At 33.7% G+C, this 18,970-nt stretch overlaps 1 protein-coding gene across 3 annotated transcripts in view; it reads left to right on the top strand.

Moving 5' to 3' along the window:
- The window catches only part of LOC128185840 (MAM and LDL-receptor class A domain-containing protein 1-like), a 76,153-nt gene continuing 57,183 nt past the window's right edge, over positions 1–18,970 (top strand). Inside the window, exons 1-14 of one of the 3 annotated variants that reach the window (XM_052855513.1) lie at positions 1–106; positions 2,366–2,607; positions 3,636–3,706; positions 6,809–6,973; positions 7,199–7,279; positions 7,511–7,612; positions 8,007–8,091; positions 9,883–10,109; positions 10,220–10,346; positions 10,759–10,949; positions 12,676–12,763; positions 14,285–14,499; positions 14,590–14,716; positions 15,277–15,452. In XM_052855513.1, coding sequence (XP_052711473.1) covers positions 2,517–2,607; positions 3,636–3,706; positions 6,809–6,973; positions 7,199–7,279; positions 7,511–7,612; positions 8,007–8,091; positions 9,883–10,109; positions 10,220–10,346; positions 10,759–10,949; positions 12,676–12,763; positions 14,285–14,499; positions 14,590–14,716; positions 15,277–15,452 — 1,746 coding nt within the window. In that variant the 5' untranslated portion in view covers positions 1–106; positions 2,366–2,516. The remainder of the gene's footprint in view (positions 107–2,365; positions 2,608–3,635; positions 3,707–6,808; positions 6,974–7,198; positions 7,280–7,510; positions 7,613–8,006; positions 8,092–9,882; positions 10,110–10,219; positions 10,347–10,758; positions 10,950–12,675; positions 12,764–14,284; positions 14,500–14,589; positions 14,717–15,276; positions 15,453–18,970) is intronic. The other 2 variants (XM_052855520.1, XM_052855528.1) reach the window with 2 other exon arrangements.

The raw sequence follows: 18,970 nt of genomic DNA, 5'->3' as shown, positions 1-18,970 counted from the left end.
GAACTCTGTTCACCTTTCTAATTGGTCAGTTCTTGGCTTTGGAAATATATGAGGTAAATGTGTTGGGTGCACATGATTTCTGATTAGTTTTGCTGAAGGGACAGAGGTACGTAATACAGTAACAGCATATTGTTGTCGATTTCCCATGGATTTTGAATGCATGTTTTTTTATTTAAAAGTTCAGACACTAACTATTACTTGGTAAATGTATGTGGCTACCCGAATAACAGTGAATAAGTTTTTTTTTAAAATAGTTCCTTCTTTATTTTAAAGCTGACATGAATTCACAAATACGCATTATTTCCCTTTTATCTCCGACTACCACCATATTAGTTGTCGATTTCTATTGTTATGCTCATCGCTACACACCCCCTATATAAGGCCGAGATCCCTCGTCTTGCTTCACCGCATTCAGAAATTTCATACACCCGAACACGTTACCTTAGAAGAAAAGACTTGTAAAAACGCGTTTTGAATAAAAATATTATGACAACCACTTCACTGGCAAGATATATCCAATAAACGACGAAACAAGACAGACTTAAATACAGGCGCAGATACTTCTAAAATTCCTCGATAATTGTAGACCGTTTCCCTGTGTATGTTAGAACATCGCACATGCGCAAACCACACACTGTGGCAGATCGAGCAATGTCAATATCGCATGGATTTTATAAACGGGGAGTTTTTGTAGGAACGGATGGAAACGTTGTTACTTTCTAGGATTTACTATCATTTATCTACTGTGTTGGATGTAGTGTCGCCGGGGTTTTCAAGAAGATGCAGACGTTATGCACTCTGTATGAACGACACACGTGTTCGATGTGCATGCGAAGTAAGGCAGCACTGTCTGTGCAAAAATAATACGGATACCTTGGACGTCATTTCAAAGAAAAAATATAGTTGTATTTCATTGATTGTTGATTTCTTTATTCTTTATTACTACATTTTACTACAATGTGTAGTTCATGCATTTAGACGCCCGTGCAAAGTGAATGCCTCGATCGGAAAGCAACCGACCGTAACTTTCTCAACCGGTATATATACATGTACCTCAGTGGCAGTAGAGGAACGATCGAAACTAATATGGCGACCAAATGCTTTTATGAATTCATGTCAGCTTTAAGGTAAAACTATTTAGACACAATCTATTTACTCGTTGTTAAATATCTAGACCGCAAATGTCTTCCTGCATTTGCTCGTTCTAACCCTACAGCATTGCACTTCGTCAGGCGCGGATCCAGAAACGTTCAAAGGATTGCGGGGGGGGGGGGGGGGGGGCTGAGAAGAAATGTGGTATTATGAAGTATTAAACATGAACACAAAGGCTGTGGAATTGGGACCGCCTAGAGACCCCAAAAACGTTCAGGGCGAATTCCGTTAGGGTTATAAAGGGGGAAGGATAAGACTTTTAAGAACTCTTAAAATTTTAAGAAATGAAACTAAACCTTGAAATCAGCTTCAGTTTTATTCTGCTCTCGTAAATATGTGTTAAGAATTGCTATTTTGAAGAAATGATTAGAAAAAAATGTTACAATTTTTAGTCAGAATTTTATTTTTTTTTCAAATTATTGATGAATTTGAAACCTTTTGTGGATTTTACATTTTTATCGTAAAAATATTTAAAAATTGCACCACTTTAACATTTAAATACGGCTATAATATCATAGTATTCAATCATCAACATTTTTAGAATCGCAGTGTCTGACACCATATCTCATCTAATGACTACAGTAGTCTATTCTTTGATGTCGTATCGCGTATGCACGTGCAATGTTAGACTTATACATAATCTTGGAGGAATTCAAATTCAATAATAAGGCTTTTTAAGGAAGATAAAGCAGCTATTAATTATATTAATCAGGTTATGGTATGAATATATAATTTAAGGTGTGGATCAACTTAACAACGAATTCCGGAAAAATGAGCCTTTTCCATTTTATTAATTTTTTACTCAAAAGAACAAAAATGGCCGAAACATTCTCCGACTATACTGTGACTGTATAAGACTTATTAGTTTTGGCAGATGGCTAAATGAGAATATAGGTTCTACATAAAATTGTCTCATGTCTGGTTGACAAGACTCTTTGTTACATCAGTGTTTGTAAAAATATAACAAAATATAAACATAACCTCTTCATCCCGACCTGTTCTCTCTCTCTTCTCTCTCTCTCACACTTTTGAAAGAGAGGGGGTGCAACCTCCATAACCCACTCCCTCTAGACGATGTACACCTGAGGCGTGTTCAATGAGGCAACCGATTTGTTGAGCAAGCCTCTTGTACAACTATACGTTACGCACCTTTTACTTTACTTGTAGTTTTTTCATAGTCAATCACATGTCCATCTTAACATCTATTTTGTAGATCAGTATTGTTCTGGAGGATTAGTGTTCATCCATGACGTAACACTCCTTCCCTGTACCCATAAGTATCCGCGGATTCGTGATTTACCAAAACCCACCAGACTGGTATATAAGCAGTCCCTCTTGTTCAGGCTCCATCACACCTGGGGAGAATGGGTCTTCTGCAGCCAGCTGTTGTGTTGCTTCTGTTGTTGATTGTCTTGTGTATAGCGGGACATGCAGTGGATAAACACAATGGGAGAGGTATGTTTTTCTATCTTTAAGTTATACTGGACGTTTGAAAAGAGAAATACCCCCTACTCGGGAAATTACTTTATTCAAGTTGACTTGAACGATGATTTTTGTCCATTGTTGCCTGAATAATTTTGATCATCATTTTTTTGAAAACCATTGATTGATTTGATATGAGTGCACACATACAGGGATATGATTCTCTCTGTAAAGATCAACCTTTTACATACATGCATATCTTTAACGTAAATATAGTCACCGATTTTCTATACGGTTGACTTTTTATTACAAAATAATTAAGGAGGCCGATTTGAAATTTTTTGTGGAAAAACTACGAGAGTAAAACTATTTTTTACTATTAGTAATTTACACCAGCTTTAGTTTTTTTGCAAAGTTTCCGAAAAAAAAATAATGACCGTCTCAGTTGCTCTCTTTAGGGGTCATCTCAAAATACAGGTACATTTAATATAGGAATACATACTTGTACTAGGAAATATATAATAGTCATTTTCCGCAATTCGAAGCAGATTAAAAAAATACTACAAAAGCTTTATTTCTCAAATTGTAATATACATTGTATGATAAGTAACATGATTTTCTACCTTATATATAAAAAATATTAAATTATACCGTCTGGTTTAAATTTCTAGTGGGGGCATCTCAGAATAAGAAAAATGCCACCGAGGATAGCATTGTTCTATGTATAAATTTTCAACAGCGTACGATTTTTACTTTTTCTTTTGTTATTTCTTATAACGCACTTATACATCATAACGTCATAAAAGCACAATGGCAACGCTTACCTACCGTAAAACGAAAAATCGTTTAAAAAATAAAATTTTCCTTAATAAATCTAAATATTTTTAGCTGTATTTTGTTTATTGTGTTCAGTTTTATAAATAATATAAAAATTTCAATAAAAGTATATATACTCTGTATTTAACTAGAATGCGCAAAAACGTGCGCTCTGAAAACTAAATTCGGCCTCCTTAAATCAAAGCATGTCTTTTACAACACTATTTCCATAAATATAATTGTAGTTATTGCGAAAAGAGAAGCCAGAATCGCCTTGAACGAACTAAGAAAGAAGCACATATCACACGTTTTGAAGGTAATTTGTTTATTATATTAAATTTTCAATATGTGTATCACGTACATGTATAATATCATTTATTAGGTTAGTTACTGACTCACTACGGAAATATATTGGGTTGATCAATCTCATAGACGGCTCGGCGAAGCCAGATGACGCAGATTATGCACATTAGAATACAACAAAAGTAAGCATGCTATATATGGTTGTTTAGATAATTTATTGTAGAAGAAATTGGTACTAAACACTTTTGCATTGCATTTCGTATAAAAGCGAAAACGACTGCAACACAGGGGAGGGGGTGGTTTACCTCATTCGGAGTTAGATACCTTGTGTTATTATTATACTATTATAGTATAGGATAAAAAAATTTCTCAGAAACAAGTGCCTGTGTACAAGATGCCTTACATCTCGTCCAATTAAACTCATTTAAAATCTTCAAAATTATCAATACCACCTTTCAAATACGCTTTAAAAATCTTCGCTTCACCCATATTACTTACATGTACAATGTTTTGTTGCTATTTAATTTTTAACCTCTGCAGAGATCTGAGCAAATTTAACGTTAGACGCTGCCATTTTGTTCTGCTCCAGACACAACAATGTGGCGTCAATATTCAAAGGGCAACTACTCTAATTTAAAAATAATTCCAAAAGGACCACTACTCTAAATATTTTAAGGACTTACTGAACACGATTTCTGTGTTAAATAATACAAATAATCGAGATGAGTAGGTGAGGCGGCAGCCAATGACGGCCATATTGCCTAATATTAATCCTCAAAGAACTAACTTCAATGCCTTTTCTTTTATAAGGTGGGTCTGGACTCCATATTTTTGTCATAGTCTATATAAGGTTTTAAGGAAATCAAACCGATTTCAATCAACAAAAACGTGAAGAGATGACCCACTATACTCTAAAAATGTCATTTTGTATCCCAACAATTGAACGTTTTAGAGAAATACTAGAAGTCTTTAAATTCGTAATTGAAGCTGCATTTAGCATTTAACAATGATGTTTATTGTGACTGAAATGGCTCAGTGGTTAGAGCACCAGAGATTAGTTAACATTATAGAGCTAGGGTTTTTAGGTTGTGGGTTCGATACGACCAAAACTTAAAAATTTATTTTTTTTCTTATCGTTTGTTAAAATATTCCAAACTGAATAAAGTTAGAAATTGTGCTTTTGTAAACTTGTAATATAACATCATCTATTATATTTGGTTGGAAACAAATTAATTTGAAATTGTTTTCTACGACAAAACCAAATGGGCATATGCGCTATCTTGCTCCCCCATCTTCTTTATTTACAAAAAGCGAGGATGTACGCAAACTCATGTGCAAGTTGCCTAACATCTTGTCCTATTTAATCCATTTAAACTTTTCAAAACTCCACCTTTAAAATTTTGAGGATCTTTTTTTCTGATATTTACTTACAATGTTTTGTGGCTATTAATATCAAAAGTTTTCTCCCTTTACTATGCAGAGATTTGACAAAATCTCGACGCTACTTTTGTTCTGCTCCAGACACAGCAACGTGACGTCATTATTCAAAGGGCACCTACTCTAATTTTAAAGAATTTCAAAAACAAACTTGTCCAAACATGCTGTTTTTGTATAAATAATATTTACAATTGCAAATGTTTTCCCTTATATAACACTGTTTGTGCAATCCGCTGTTATTCCTGCATAACATCAACCAGGGTGAAAGGTTCAAATAGCGCATGAATAATCTAACTCACTACTTTTTTTATGTATTCTTACCTACCGGTTTATGCTTACATGTAACACACTAAATATCGTAATGAAAACATAATTTAGAAATAAATAAAAAAACTGTATATTTTGTGATTCGAAGTTGTACATTTTCACCTGCTTCTATATCCAAATATCCTATGTCCCTAGCAGGGGCGGATACAGGATTTGTAGTTGGGGGGGGGGGGGCGTGGATAAAATTATTGAGGCAGGGGGTCTGGGTTTTCGTGTATTTTGAAGGTAAAACCAGACTCAAAATAGTGGTATTTATTTTAGTTATGTACACTTTTAAAAGATGAAATAAGCAATAAAAATAAACAAACAAGATAAAGTTTTCATTTCTTTTAATCACCAGTTGGATTTTCAAGCAACATCCGTCTTGGATTTCTGGAAACAAATATGTCAATGATTTTACTGACATCTACCTTGATGTCTTTATGTACATAAACAAAAGCGCTCTCCTCCCATCGTAGAGCGCAGATAACTCTTGATAAATCGTATAGATGAATTGGCCCTTAGTGTTGCTTATACCTTATACATGTATTGGATTAAAAACAAAATATTTTAGGCATTTAAGAACTCCCAAAATTAACCAGGTTATCGAAGTTACAACATTCTAATGACGTTACGGTATCCGACCCCCTATTAGCTGTTAGAAATATCTTATGCATCAAATCTTCAATATTCTTATATTAAAATAGTCTATTTACCTAGAAAACATTAAAAAAAATTAAACAGTAATTAATTAATGATTGCACATAGACCATCTGGTTTTAAATGCAATTATATATTTACCTTCGACCAGCTTTTAAATATTCAGAAATTTTTGCTTGCATCGCAATAGGGAAATGACAGCGCAGTCTACACTTATAACAAAACTACTGGGATTTCCTGTCGATTCTTGGTCGAAGCCCCAAGTTCAGGGCCCTGGGGAATTTGATGCAGCCACCATAATGAAATGACCAACACTGCATGTTTTAAACACAGTGACTGTTTAATTGGTTTGTTATCAGAACCTATCAACATGCATTAGGATCAGATATTTATAGATGTTTATAGAGCAGCAGAATTACAGTCAGCATAGCACAACTGGTGTATCAGTGAGGTGTAACATTGAGTCAGGCATAATTATTAATAAAGTGAAATACAAAATGCTAACTTTTCTATGTAAAATTTATCAACTCATCTACAGTCATGCATACTTTGAAAATTTTAGGGGGGGGGGGGGGGGCGTGCGCCCTCCACGCCCCCCCCCCCCCCTTAAATCCGCCAGTGCCTAGAATGAAGAAACATTGACGAGTGATATTAATGAAATCGATATTGTATCATTGAATTTATGATAAATTACACTTTATCTCTTTTGAAGAGGTCAGCTGATTCTGAAATCGACGAAGAAGAGGCAAATATTGATCTTACTATGATAGAACGGGAGTTAGAGCGATTTGAAGATACACTGCACAGCACTGAAGAAACTGGAGCCAATCAACATGAGGCTAAGGGCGGGGAAAAACTCATCCAGGAAGCGCTGAAGGTGATGACGCGAAATTTTGAAATGAAGGCTTGCAAAGAGTTATAAGCAACTTGTACACGTCAATTTTAATGATAAAAACCAGTTACGTTTCAGAACCAAGCAGGTAGCTAGTTTGAAATTCAATCAAATTGTAAAACGCTGTAAAATGTTTGATACATTAAATGAAATTTTTTGGGTTATGCTCGTTATCAATAGATTCGTTAGTAAATGCAATTCTGTTTTAAGGGTGATGTTGATCCCGACTCTGACGTGGTCAATCTGTTAGAGAGCATGTATGTGGACGAAGGTTCCAGACACAACCAGCACGTAAGTAATGAATATAATCAGTCAATTCATTGTTGACAGCTAGTTCTTTTTGTAAAGTTTAGTAAACATGACCCAGAAAAGGAATCATAATTTTTTGTCTACAATCTTTTGCATTTAGCATAAGACTAAGTCTTTGGTCAAAGTAAAAGAGCAAAAAACATACTGGATACGGATGACCCATCTTCCTAACAATTTACACGCAGTGTGCGCTAAAATTCATATTTGTTTTAGCCGAAAGGTATTGAAAACATCGCCGCAAAGAAAGGAAAGGTATTTGGTGACACCCACGACGCTCATCGCTTAACGCAACATCAGATTAAGGAGCTAAATCAGGTAGGTCAAAGCAAGTAAATGGTAGGTCAAAGCAAGAAAATTGTAGGTCAATGCAAGTAAATGGTAGGTCAATGCAAGTAAATGGTAGGTCAATGCAAGTAAATGGTAGGTCAATGCAAGTAAATGGTAGGTCAATGAAAGTAAATGGTAGGTCAATACAGGTAAATGGTAGGTCAATGCAAGTAAATGGTAGGTCAATGCAAGTAAATGGTAGGTCAATGCAAGTAAATGGTAGGTCAATGCAAGTTAGTGGTAGGCAATGCAAGTAAAATGCCCGTCAATTCCGTAAATGTGAAAGTAAATAAAAATATTCCAAGCTATTTGACATCAAATCAATAGTTTCTGGTTGGCATATCCCATTATTATCCATTCGGATTTTTTCACTATCTTGTAGAATGGTGGAAGAAAGAAGAATTTCCTGAAATCAGCCACTTTCTGGACAGATCTCACCATCCCTTACACCATCCACAGCAGCTTTTGTATGTTGTTAAAATGGAGGGGGGGGGGGGGGGCACGATATATATATATATATATATATATATATATATATATATATATATATATATATATATATATATATATTATTACTTATTAGGTTAGTTACTGACTCCCTACGTAAATATATTGGGTTGATCAATCTCATAGATGGCGAGGCGAAGCCGAGCCGTCTATGAGATTGATCAACCCAATATATTTACGTAGGGAGTCAGTAACTAACCTAATAAGTGTTTTGTTTTCCCAAGGACTAACAAGCAACATATATATTCACAAATAGTGATGAAGCCACGTACAAGATGCCTAACATCTCGTCCAATTTAACTCATTCAAACTCTTCAAAATTTTCAATCTCACCTTTCTAATACTCTTTAAAAATCCTTGCTTCACCCATGTTTACTTACAATGTTTTGTTGATATTCAATTTTAAATGTTTTCTCCCTTTCCTCTGCAGAGATTTGAGCAAATTTCGACGCTGCCATTTTGTTTTGCTCCAGACAAAACAATGTGACGTCAATATTCAAAGGGCAACTACTCTAATTTTAAAGAATTTCAAAGGGCAACTACTCCAAATACTTTAAGAACTTACGGCATGCGGTTTATGTATTAAATACTATGAAATGTAAGCGAAGTGTCGACCAATGACGGCCATATTGCCTAATATTTTTCTCACAGAACAAATATAGAGATATATGAGGCAATCAGGTGCTATGTTTAAACCAATGAAAATGTGACATTTCAGTCCAAGGGAAAACAAATTATATATATATATATATATATATATATATATATATATATATATATATATATATATATATATATATATATATATATTTATATATGTTGAAACAGAATACATTATTGACACTTAAATTTTGGGTGCATATTAAAATGCCTTACTGATGCATTGCAAACATTAAAATCGAAAAAATAATTTGTTACCAAAATGGTGACTAGCGACGCAAGTAACAAGACAGGTGTCAATGAATGACACAGGCAGTAAAAGCGGTAAAGGTAACGAGACAGGGGTTAATGAATGACACAGGTAGTGAAAGCAGTGCCGGTCACGAGACAGGGATTCATGAATTACACAGGTAGTTAAAGCGGAGAAGCTAGCAAGACACGGGTTAATAAATTACACAGGTAGTGAAAGCGGTGAAGTTAACGAGACAGGGGATAATGAATTACACAGGTAGCGAAATCGGTGCAGGTAAAATGATTGGGGTTATTGAATTATACAGGTAGTGAAAGCAGTACAGATAATGAAACCGGGGTTAATGAATTATACACGTAATGAAAGACATTTTGTTAAACAGTTAGTACTGAGGCTGAAAGCAAAAATACTCTATTAAACTGCACGTATGTACATGTATTTTTTTAAAATCATTTTCTATATTTCTTATATATATATATATATATATATATATATATATATATATATATATATATATATATATATATATATATATATATATATATATATGTCAATGTGATAATTAACAAATCTAAGAAAAAAATTCTCGAATGTAATTTAAAAATGTTGAGTCTTTGGAAATGCAAATGGATAAATTCAGGATAAAAGTTATATTTAACTGTTTATGTTAAAATGTATGATTAAGGCTGCAATGGAAAGCCGTGTATGCAGGGAAAATGTACAACATTGGCATATTTTGAACATTTCGATTGTTGGGGGCATTAGTTCATGATTGCAATATCCATGATTCAAACTGAAGTTCACTTGACTGTCTATAAATCCTATGCTTATTGAACTGTAGCTGGCTTTACTACATCATCGGCAACACAGAATCCCTCAACTCTCTATCCAGTGACATCATTCCAAACAATTCGGTATCCAGTAACATCGTTCCCAACACAATTCCCCACAACACAGACCTCGTCACCACCTGTTGTAGACCAGGATCTTCATTGTACTTTTGAAACTGGAACATCATGCTTCCTGAATAACAGCAACAATGATGATTTTGATTGGCAGACTGGACAAGTATAAGTTTTCTATCTGTATTCTTAGGGACCGACTCTACATTATAGTAAATGTAATACATTTTAAAAGTTAAACTAACGAGGTTTCATAACATAGCTATGTATTTCCAGGGTTCTGCAGCGTCTGGAGGAACAGGTCCTACTTCAGCATACGAGGGACATCAATATTCTTATATAGATCCCTCGGCACGGCAAGGGTTTGGCTCAGCTATTCTACGTGGCCCGACTGTCAGAACAAGTAATCATAAATAACAGTTTATACAAAAATAAAGGATCAAATATAATAACAATCAACATACGGGATACTAAAATATGATCGAAATATACAACACACGCACACACACACTCACACGTGACAAAAATAAAAAAAAAGGCAACACTAATTGCAAAACGTAAGCGCTTTTATTTCTTAAGTCTTCAGACGTCTAAAGATTTAAGAAATGAAAGCGCTTACGTTTTGTAATAAGTGTTGTCTTTTTATCAGATTAATCACCGGACACTGAGAAAATACTTTTGTCATTTGGATATATGTGTATATATATATAAAGGCTAACGACAGAGTCCAAGATTTGATATTGTCAAATTTAATGTAAAACCAATCTAAAATTTTAGGTAAACGGCCCAGCTTTCCTAACTGTCTTTCATTGTAGCTCAGCCCTTCTGCCTAAGGTTTGCTTACCAATTGCATGCTTACCGATTGTATGATACGTCAATTAGCACCTTAACTGTGCTAATGAGGCTTTCCGATTCCGATGACTACCAACATTTATTCATAAGCCATGAGGATTCAGGAAACCATTGGATTGTGAAACAAATTACTGTTCCACCTTCGAATGGAGAGGTATTACTTTTTTACTTGCCATAATGTACCTTTTATTTTATTCAAAATTTTTCATTAAGATGCTAGTTTCCTGTCATGATGCATAAGCAAAAACTTTAATAGTGTGTATCAGGCAAATGATAATTATGTTCCTAAACAAGTTCATTTTAGATATTCATTTTTTTTTAATCCCCACACTGCAAATTTTTCGCTTATTTGACATTTGTACAGTTTATTTATCATATCTTTCATTATCAAAAAACAAAATCCTGTTAATTTGAGTGCCTTTCTCCAGGTATGTTATTCAACCTAAACAGGTCGGGTACACTTCCTTATATGGATAGCGTTATTTAACACGTGACAATATTTGCGTTAACCAAGTTCTCTAATCCATTGAATCAGTCGCAAAGAATGACGGTCTACTACGTGTTAACGTTTCCACAGACACGTGGTTTTTGTCTGTTTACACCCTATATTTAATTGCTTGCCGGAAAAATTGTACTACTTGATTTTTACCAAAGAGGGAAAAAAGGAAGGATTACGTACCATAGACTTTGTTTCATGCTCACATAAAAAAATACTGTTGTTTAAGTTTATCAACTTCTGCTTCAAAAATCAATCAGTATCAAAAGACTGGGTAACATACGCATACAGGTACAGACAGATTTTGATAAAAAAAAAAACCCTCTGCATAGTCGTTTATTGGTGACTTATTCATTGAAAAATAAACCGGTAATAGTACATTTTTAAGGTACGTAAATATCCACGATAATAGAAATGCACAAAATATACAAATACAGAAGTACAAGCTATGTAGTATGTAGTATTTTGTACGCTAAGCATTCTGATTTGTGTCCTGTAGACAATTCAATGCGATTTCTACTAATGTTGTCCCAAACTTGGGGTATCACGTGAAAAACGTACTGCCTCTAATTCAATAGGACGTACATGTACCTCTCTTTTGAACTTTGACCATAGGTTATTCAAAAAAGTTGATGTAAGACCTCATAGGCAATATTGTTTAAATGTGACCATAGAAATAAAAGATCAGACATAATTTTCCATATCTATTTCGTAGATTTTTAAAAGTAATTGAAAATGAATTTCCAAAGGACAATCAAAGTGGTACAGACATATTAGGAAAATTAAAACATAACCCGATATTTTCAATGCGCTTTCTATTTACTGAAACTTGTACAGTGCCTTGCAACTCATTCATCTGATTGGTCTGTCAAATAAAAAAAAGAGATAGCTAATTTGTTATGCAGATTTATGTCGACGTCACAAAACCTAGTGGTCTCAACCTGTTTAAATAACCGCTAGATGACGAAACCACCTTAAATAAAATGCAACATTGAGACTCTCTGACAGGTCAATCTGATAACTTTGGTTCTTATTAGATGACCGTCAATGCCAGTAGGTCTCTTGCAATAATTAATACTTTATCTTTAAAGCATTGGATGTTAAGAGGACTGGATAAGCGTGCCATTTTTAGACTTAATTATTTTCTTTGAAAATAAGAGTTCTGAATAAGATATAGTGAACTCTTTAAAATTGTGGAATTTAGATATTTGGAATTTTTCTCTACTAATAACAGCTTATTGGTTAAAAAGTTATGCATAAACAATACGGTAATTCTCACATTTGGATTGTAGACCTCTTAAACTATTATAATGCATTACATATTAAGAAATATTACTTTCGAATTTACCAGCTGGAATAAAATATGTGCTGTTTTATTTTAAAGATCCTGTTCAGTGGTCTTCTAAGATCAAGCACCAGCGGGAATATTGCTATTGACGATGTCCACTTTGTGTCGGGGGATTGCTACTCCGGTAAGTTTCGCTTTTAATGTTGGCACATAATGAAACCTTTTTCATTGGTTGCTTTCAGATCTTTAGTTGACTAATTATAAGCATACAGGTCACTGTTACATACGTTTTTATTTTTATTTTTTATCAAATTCAATCGTGTGTGCATTAGAACAATGTTTGATCTTGGGTTTCACCATGACATTGACTTTTGTGTTAGTAGTGATGTATGACATTTTTAAAGATTTGTTTTTCATAAATTTTGAAAGACATAAGGTTAGAAGATTGGCTGCACATGATTTCTGCCTTTACATTTCCTGCGATTTTTTTTCGAGTGTCGATAGGCTTCCAAGATATAGTTTGATAAGTTTACTTCAAGATCTGTTATTTTGAATTTACTTCAGATTTTAAATGTTTTAGATATTTTTCACCACACGACACTAACTTATACTATTCATAGAGAATTTTCTTCATTCATCGCTTTTACTGTAAACTCGGAATAATGCAAAGACTTTTTCAATCTAACCAACAATTTGGCAGAGTATTCATGTCATATTGGCAAAGTTTATTGGTGTACGACAATAACGGGAACAAATATGTAATAAGATTACAATCTTGACAAATTTATTCCTTTATTTTTCTTTGAAACATCGAATCTACCTTATGTAATTTTTAAATTTTGGGTGCCTATTAAAATGCCTTACTGATGCATTGCAAACATTAAAATCGAAAAAATAATTTGTTACCAAAATGGTGACCAGCGACGCAGGTAACAAGACAGGTGTCAATGAATGACACAGGCAGTAAAAGCGGTAAAAGTAACGAGACAGGGGTTAATGAATAACACAGGTAGTGAAAGCAGTGCCGGTCACGAGACAGGGATTCATGAATTACACAGGTAGTTAAAGCGGTGAAGGTAGCAAGACACGGGTTAATAAATTACACAGGTAGTGAAAGCGGTGAAGGTAACGAGACAGGGGATAATGAATTAGCCAGGTAGCGAAATCGGTGCAGGTAAAAAGATAGGGGTTATTGAATTATACAGGTAGTGAAAGCGATACAGGTAATGAAACGAGTAAATGAATTATACACGTAATGAAAGACAGTTTGTTAAACAGTTAGTACTGAGACTGAAAGCGAAAATACTCTATTAAACAGCACGTATGTACATGTATTTCTTTCAAATTCTCTTTCTCTTTCTCTCTCTCTCTCTCTCTCTCTCTCTCTCTCTCTCTCTCTCTCTGTGTGTGTGTGTGATAATTAACAATTAACAAATTTAAGAAAAAAAATTATCGAATGTAATTTAAAATGTTGTCTTTGGAAATGCAAATGGATCAATTTAGGGTAAACGTTATATTTGAATTGTTTATGTTAAAATGTATGATTAAGGCTACAAAGGAAAGCCGTGTATGCAGGGAAAATGTACAACATTGGCATATTTTGAACATTTCGATTGTTGGGGGCATTAGTTCATGGTTGCAATATCCATGATTCAAACTGCAGTCCACTTGGTTGTCTATAAATCCTATGCTTATTGAACTGTAGCTGGCATTATTACATCACCGGAAACACAGAATCCCTCAACTCTCTATCCAGTGACATCATTCCAAACAACTCTATATCCAGTAACATCATTCCCCACAACACAGACCTCGTCACCACCTGTTGTAGACCAGGATCTTCATTGTACTTTTGAAACTGGAACATCATGCTTCCTGAATAACGTCAACAGAGATAGTTTTGACTGGCAGACTGGACAAGTATAAGTTACACTCTCTACATTATAGTAAATGTAATACATTTTAAAAGTTAACCTAACGAGGTTTCACAACATAGCTATGTATTTCCAGGGTTCTGCAGCGTCTGGAGGAACAGGTCCTACTTCAGCATACGAGGGACATCAATATTCTTATATAGATCACTCGGCACGGGAAGGGTTTGGCATAGCTATTCAACGTGGCCCGACTTTCAGAACAAGTAAACATTTATAACAATTTATACAAAAATAAAGGATCAAATATAATAACAATCAACATACGGGATACTAACATATGATCGAAATATACAACACACACACACACACACACACACACACACACACGTGACAAAAAAAGGCAACACTAACTGCAAAACGTAAGCGCTTTTATTTCTTAAATCTTCAGACGTCTAAAGATTTAAGAAATGAAAGCGCTTACGTTTTGCAACTAGTGTTGTCTTTTTACCTTTTTATCAGATATATATAATGGCTAACGACACAGAGTCAAAGATTTGATATTGTCAAATTTTTGGGTCATTCAGTGCCATCTCCAGGACACAAGAAATAAATTACATAGATAAAACAAAGAAAACAAAATCTTGCACTAACACTACGAAAGGACCTTTAAAATACATTAACAACTACATTTTGAACAGTTTTGATTCACAAGGCGATCGGCCACATTGCCAACACCTTCTTTAACAGTATGAATCGAAACTGATTAAAAGTTAAGGAACGTAAAACCAATCTAAAAAGCTTTCCTAACCGTCTTTCATTGTAGCTCAGCCCTTCTGCCTAAGGTTTGCTTACCAATTGCATGGTACGGCAATTTGCACCCTTATTGTGGAAATGAATTTTTCCGATGGCCAGCGAGATTTAAATTTATTCCAAAGCTATGATGATTCAGGAAACAATTGGATTGTGAAACAAATTACTGTTCAACCTTCGAATGGAGAGGTATATTTTTTTTTGCTTGCCATAATGTACCTTTTATTTTATTCAATTTTTTTTTATTAAGATGCTAGTTTCCTGTCATGATGCTTAAGCAAAAACTTTAATAATGTGTGTATCAGGCAAATGATAATTATATTCCTAACAAGTTCACTTAGGTAAACTATTAAAATTCAATACATGTTCAATATGTGGTCATATTGGCACTACCGAAGGGCATTGGACACCTGTTCCAGGGGTTGTAATTACTGAAATAAACAACCCCTGTAACAAGTGTCCAGTGCCCTTCGTAACTGCCAATATGTCCACATAGTGAACATGTATTGAATTTAAAATATTTTATTCTGTTCTTTCACAAGTAACTCAAGTAACATTTAAGATGATATGGGACAGGTCTTTTATGACGTACTTATTATCGAGATAAAACAATAGAATCAGGTATAATTTTCTCACCCCATATTGTTAAGTAACAACGTAGCACAATGTGTTAGAGCGTTTATTACGAATTCGTGAGTCATGGATTCGAATCCCAACAGGGATTTTATTATTTAATCTTTACACAATCTTTAAAAACATTTTTGGTCAAATATTGTAAAAAGATTAATGAAAAGCGAAAATAACCATAAGGTTGGTTTAGTCTTAAAATACAACTTCAAATATTATTTTTCCTAATTAAATCTAATGAAAGATGTTATAATACATGTTTGCAAAAGCAGAATTTCTAACAATATTCAGTTTTGAATATTTTAACAAAGGATACGAAAAAAGAAAATTGTCTCATGGTTTCTTGGTATTGAACCCACAACCTAAAAATCCTAGTCATTTAATGTAATTTAATGCCTGGTGCTCTGATCACAGAGCCATTTTAGTCACAATAAATTGCGTTCTCTGAATGATAAATATGACTGGCGAACTTACGAACTTGTGTTATTTTTCTAAAACGTTCAATTGTTAGGGTACAAAATGATTTGTTGAAAGGGTCATCTGCATTTTAATTGATTGTAATCGGTTTGCTTTTCATTAAACCTAATCTAGACTATGACAAAAATATACAGAACAGACCATCTCTAAGAATTAAAAGGCTTTGAAGTTCTAAAGATTACACTAGTTGGAGGTTTTGGTGCGCAGATTAAATCAACATACTCCAAGTAATGAACATATTTAAGAATAACAAAACTATGTTTTCACCCCTGCGAATGGTATTGTCATTCAAATTTACACCACGTGGTTTTATTTGACCCTTTCAGTTTCGCAGTAAAAATCGTGCTTCGTGTTTATAGTCTACTTCAAAGAATCTAGGTCCTTGTAGTCAAATATAAAATCTAGACATTCATTGATTTTAAACATTATCTCCAATCATTGGTGGATAAAATGAGTTCTAGAAATAAATGTGACAATAGAAAATATAGCTTTTTTCTGCTCTTGCAACAATTGACATTCTTAGTCCCATAAGGATGAATGTTTTGATCCGCGCCTGACCTAGTAATAGCATCAATAGTGGAACAAACTATACTATTTTTATACATAATGTTCGTTGAAAATGGCCCGTTATACTTAGTTTTAAGGTCAGACGACACGTTCCTCAATTTTAGATAACTTTTTCCAGGAATTTGTTAATGGTTTACTACTACTTGGACAAGCTATCTTGCAAAAAATTAGGATACCTTACCAGGCATTTCTGCAAAATACTAGAGTATGCAATTTCCTACATAGTCTTCTTGAAAATACACTTGAATTGCTGATATAAAAATAAATACATCTATAGCATAGCTAAATTCACTATATTAGAACTATATCTTCGCCGGGGCGGGGCTTTGAACTCACGACCTCTAGAACCTATACGCTTCTTGCAGTGAGTGGCCACGGTTCTAACCATCTAAACATATAACCAAATCCAAGTAAATTTTGATCATTCTTAAAGTAATAATAAAATTAATATTTTTATTGGAACTCTTTATTACGAGAAGATACAAAAAAGATTCTCGAGGAACGTGTCGTCTGACCTTAATTCAAAACAGACACCCATTCATTTTTAGCTCACCGAGACGAAGTCAAGGGGAGCTTATGCTATACCCTCGGCGTCGGCGTCCGGACCTGGTTAAAGTTTTTGTTGCATGTCCTGTATCTAAGCTATTACTTGTCCTATCTTCACCAAACTTGCATTGATGATGCATCTGGACCTACTTATGGACTTGAAAGACTTGGATGCTGAATCTGGTCCTAAATTTCAGATGCTGGAGAAGGTTAAAGTTTTTGTTGCAGGTGCCCTTTGATAGTAATATCCAAGTAACTGCTGGTCCTAACTTCCCCAAATTTGCATGGATGGTGTGTCTTATGATACTGATGCATAAGACAGGCTTGTATGCTGAATCTGAGTTTTGGGTTCGGATGCTGGAGGAGGTTAAGGTTTTTAAAGCTGGTTAAAGTTTTTGAAACAGGTACCCTCTGATGATGATATCTTAGTTATTACTTGTCAGTACTTCACCAAACTTGCATGGATGGTGCGTCTTATGATACTGATGCACCTGACAGGCTTGCATTGAATACTGAATCTGAGCAATAGGTTTCGGATGCTGGATGAGGTTTATTTTTTTATAACAGGTCACATGTTTAATAGATTAAAGCTTGCATAGTTGATCTAACTATACTATAAATGAAATGCAAAGCTAGTTTCAGATGCCGAGCCTGATCTCCATTATCAAAGATAGTAAAAAATTCTCCTACCTCACTCAAACCTGCTTGATAGATATATGTGTTTGTTGTTAAATGATATAACATGACTCCTATGCCAAAGTATTGTATGATATGATACACTATTGTTAAATATGATACAATATAATATCAATTGTTATATTGAAAAGTTGTATGATATGATATGATACTATATCAATTTTTTGGATATTGTATGATACGATATTAAATCATGATATTGTTATGTATAGTATTATGATACAATATTGTATAATATGATATTATATATTATTAATTTATAATATAATAACATGATACTGTTACATATGATATTGCAATATAGAATATTGTATCATTTGATACGATATTGTATATTCTATAATATTGTATCATACGATATTGTTGAATATGATATTGGTTTCTATAATATAGTATTAAATCACATGAAATAATATTATATGATATTGATATACTATATATTATCGTGTCATACAATGTAGTATAATATGATTTTGGTTTATATTGTATATGATTATATCACATGAAATTGTATTATATGATATTGTAATATATATCATTGTATCATATGATACAATTTGCATAATATAATATTTTATTATATACTATATCACATGATATTGTATCATTAGATATGATACAATGTTGTATCAAATTATATTGTATGATACAATATCATATTATGTATCAATTATGATACAGTATCATACAATGCAATATAATACTATATTATTCAAAAGAATATCATATGTTACAATATTATGATGTATTATGTGATAGAATATAGTATTATATAATATTATATTGTATTTCAT

Source organism: Crassostrea angulata, chromosome 1 (assembly GCF_025612915.1).
Source record: "Crassostrea angulata isolate pt1a10 chromosome 1, ASM2561291v2, whole genome shotgun sequence".
In the NCBI taxonomy this organism is placed as follows: Eukaryota; Metazoa; Mollusca; class Bivalvia; order Ostreida; family Ostreidae; genus Magallana; species Magallana angulata.
This window is presented reverse-complemented; position numbering and strand designations above follow the sequence as displayed.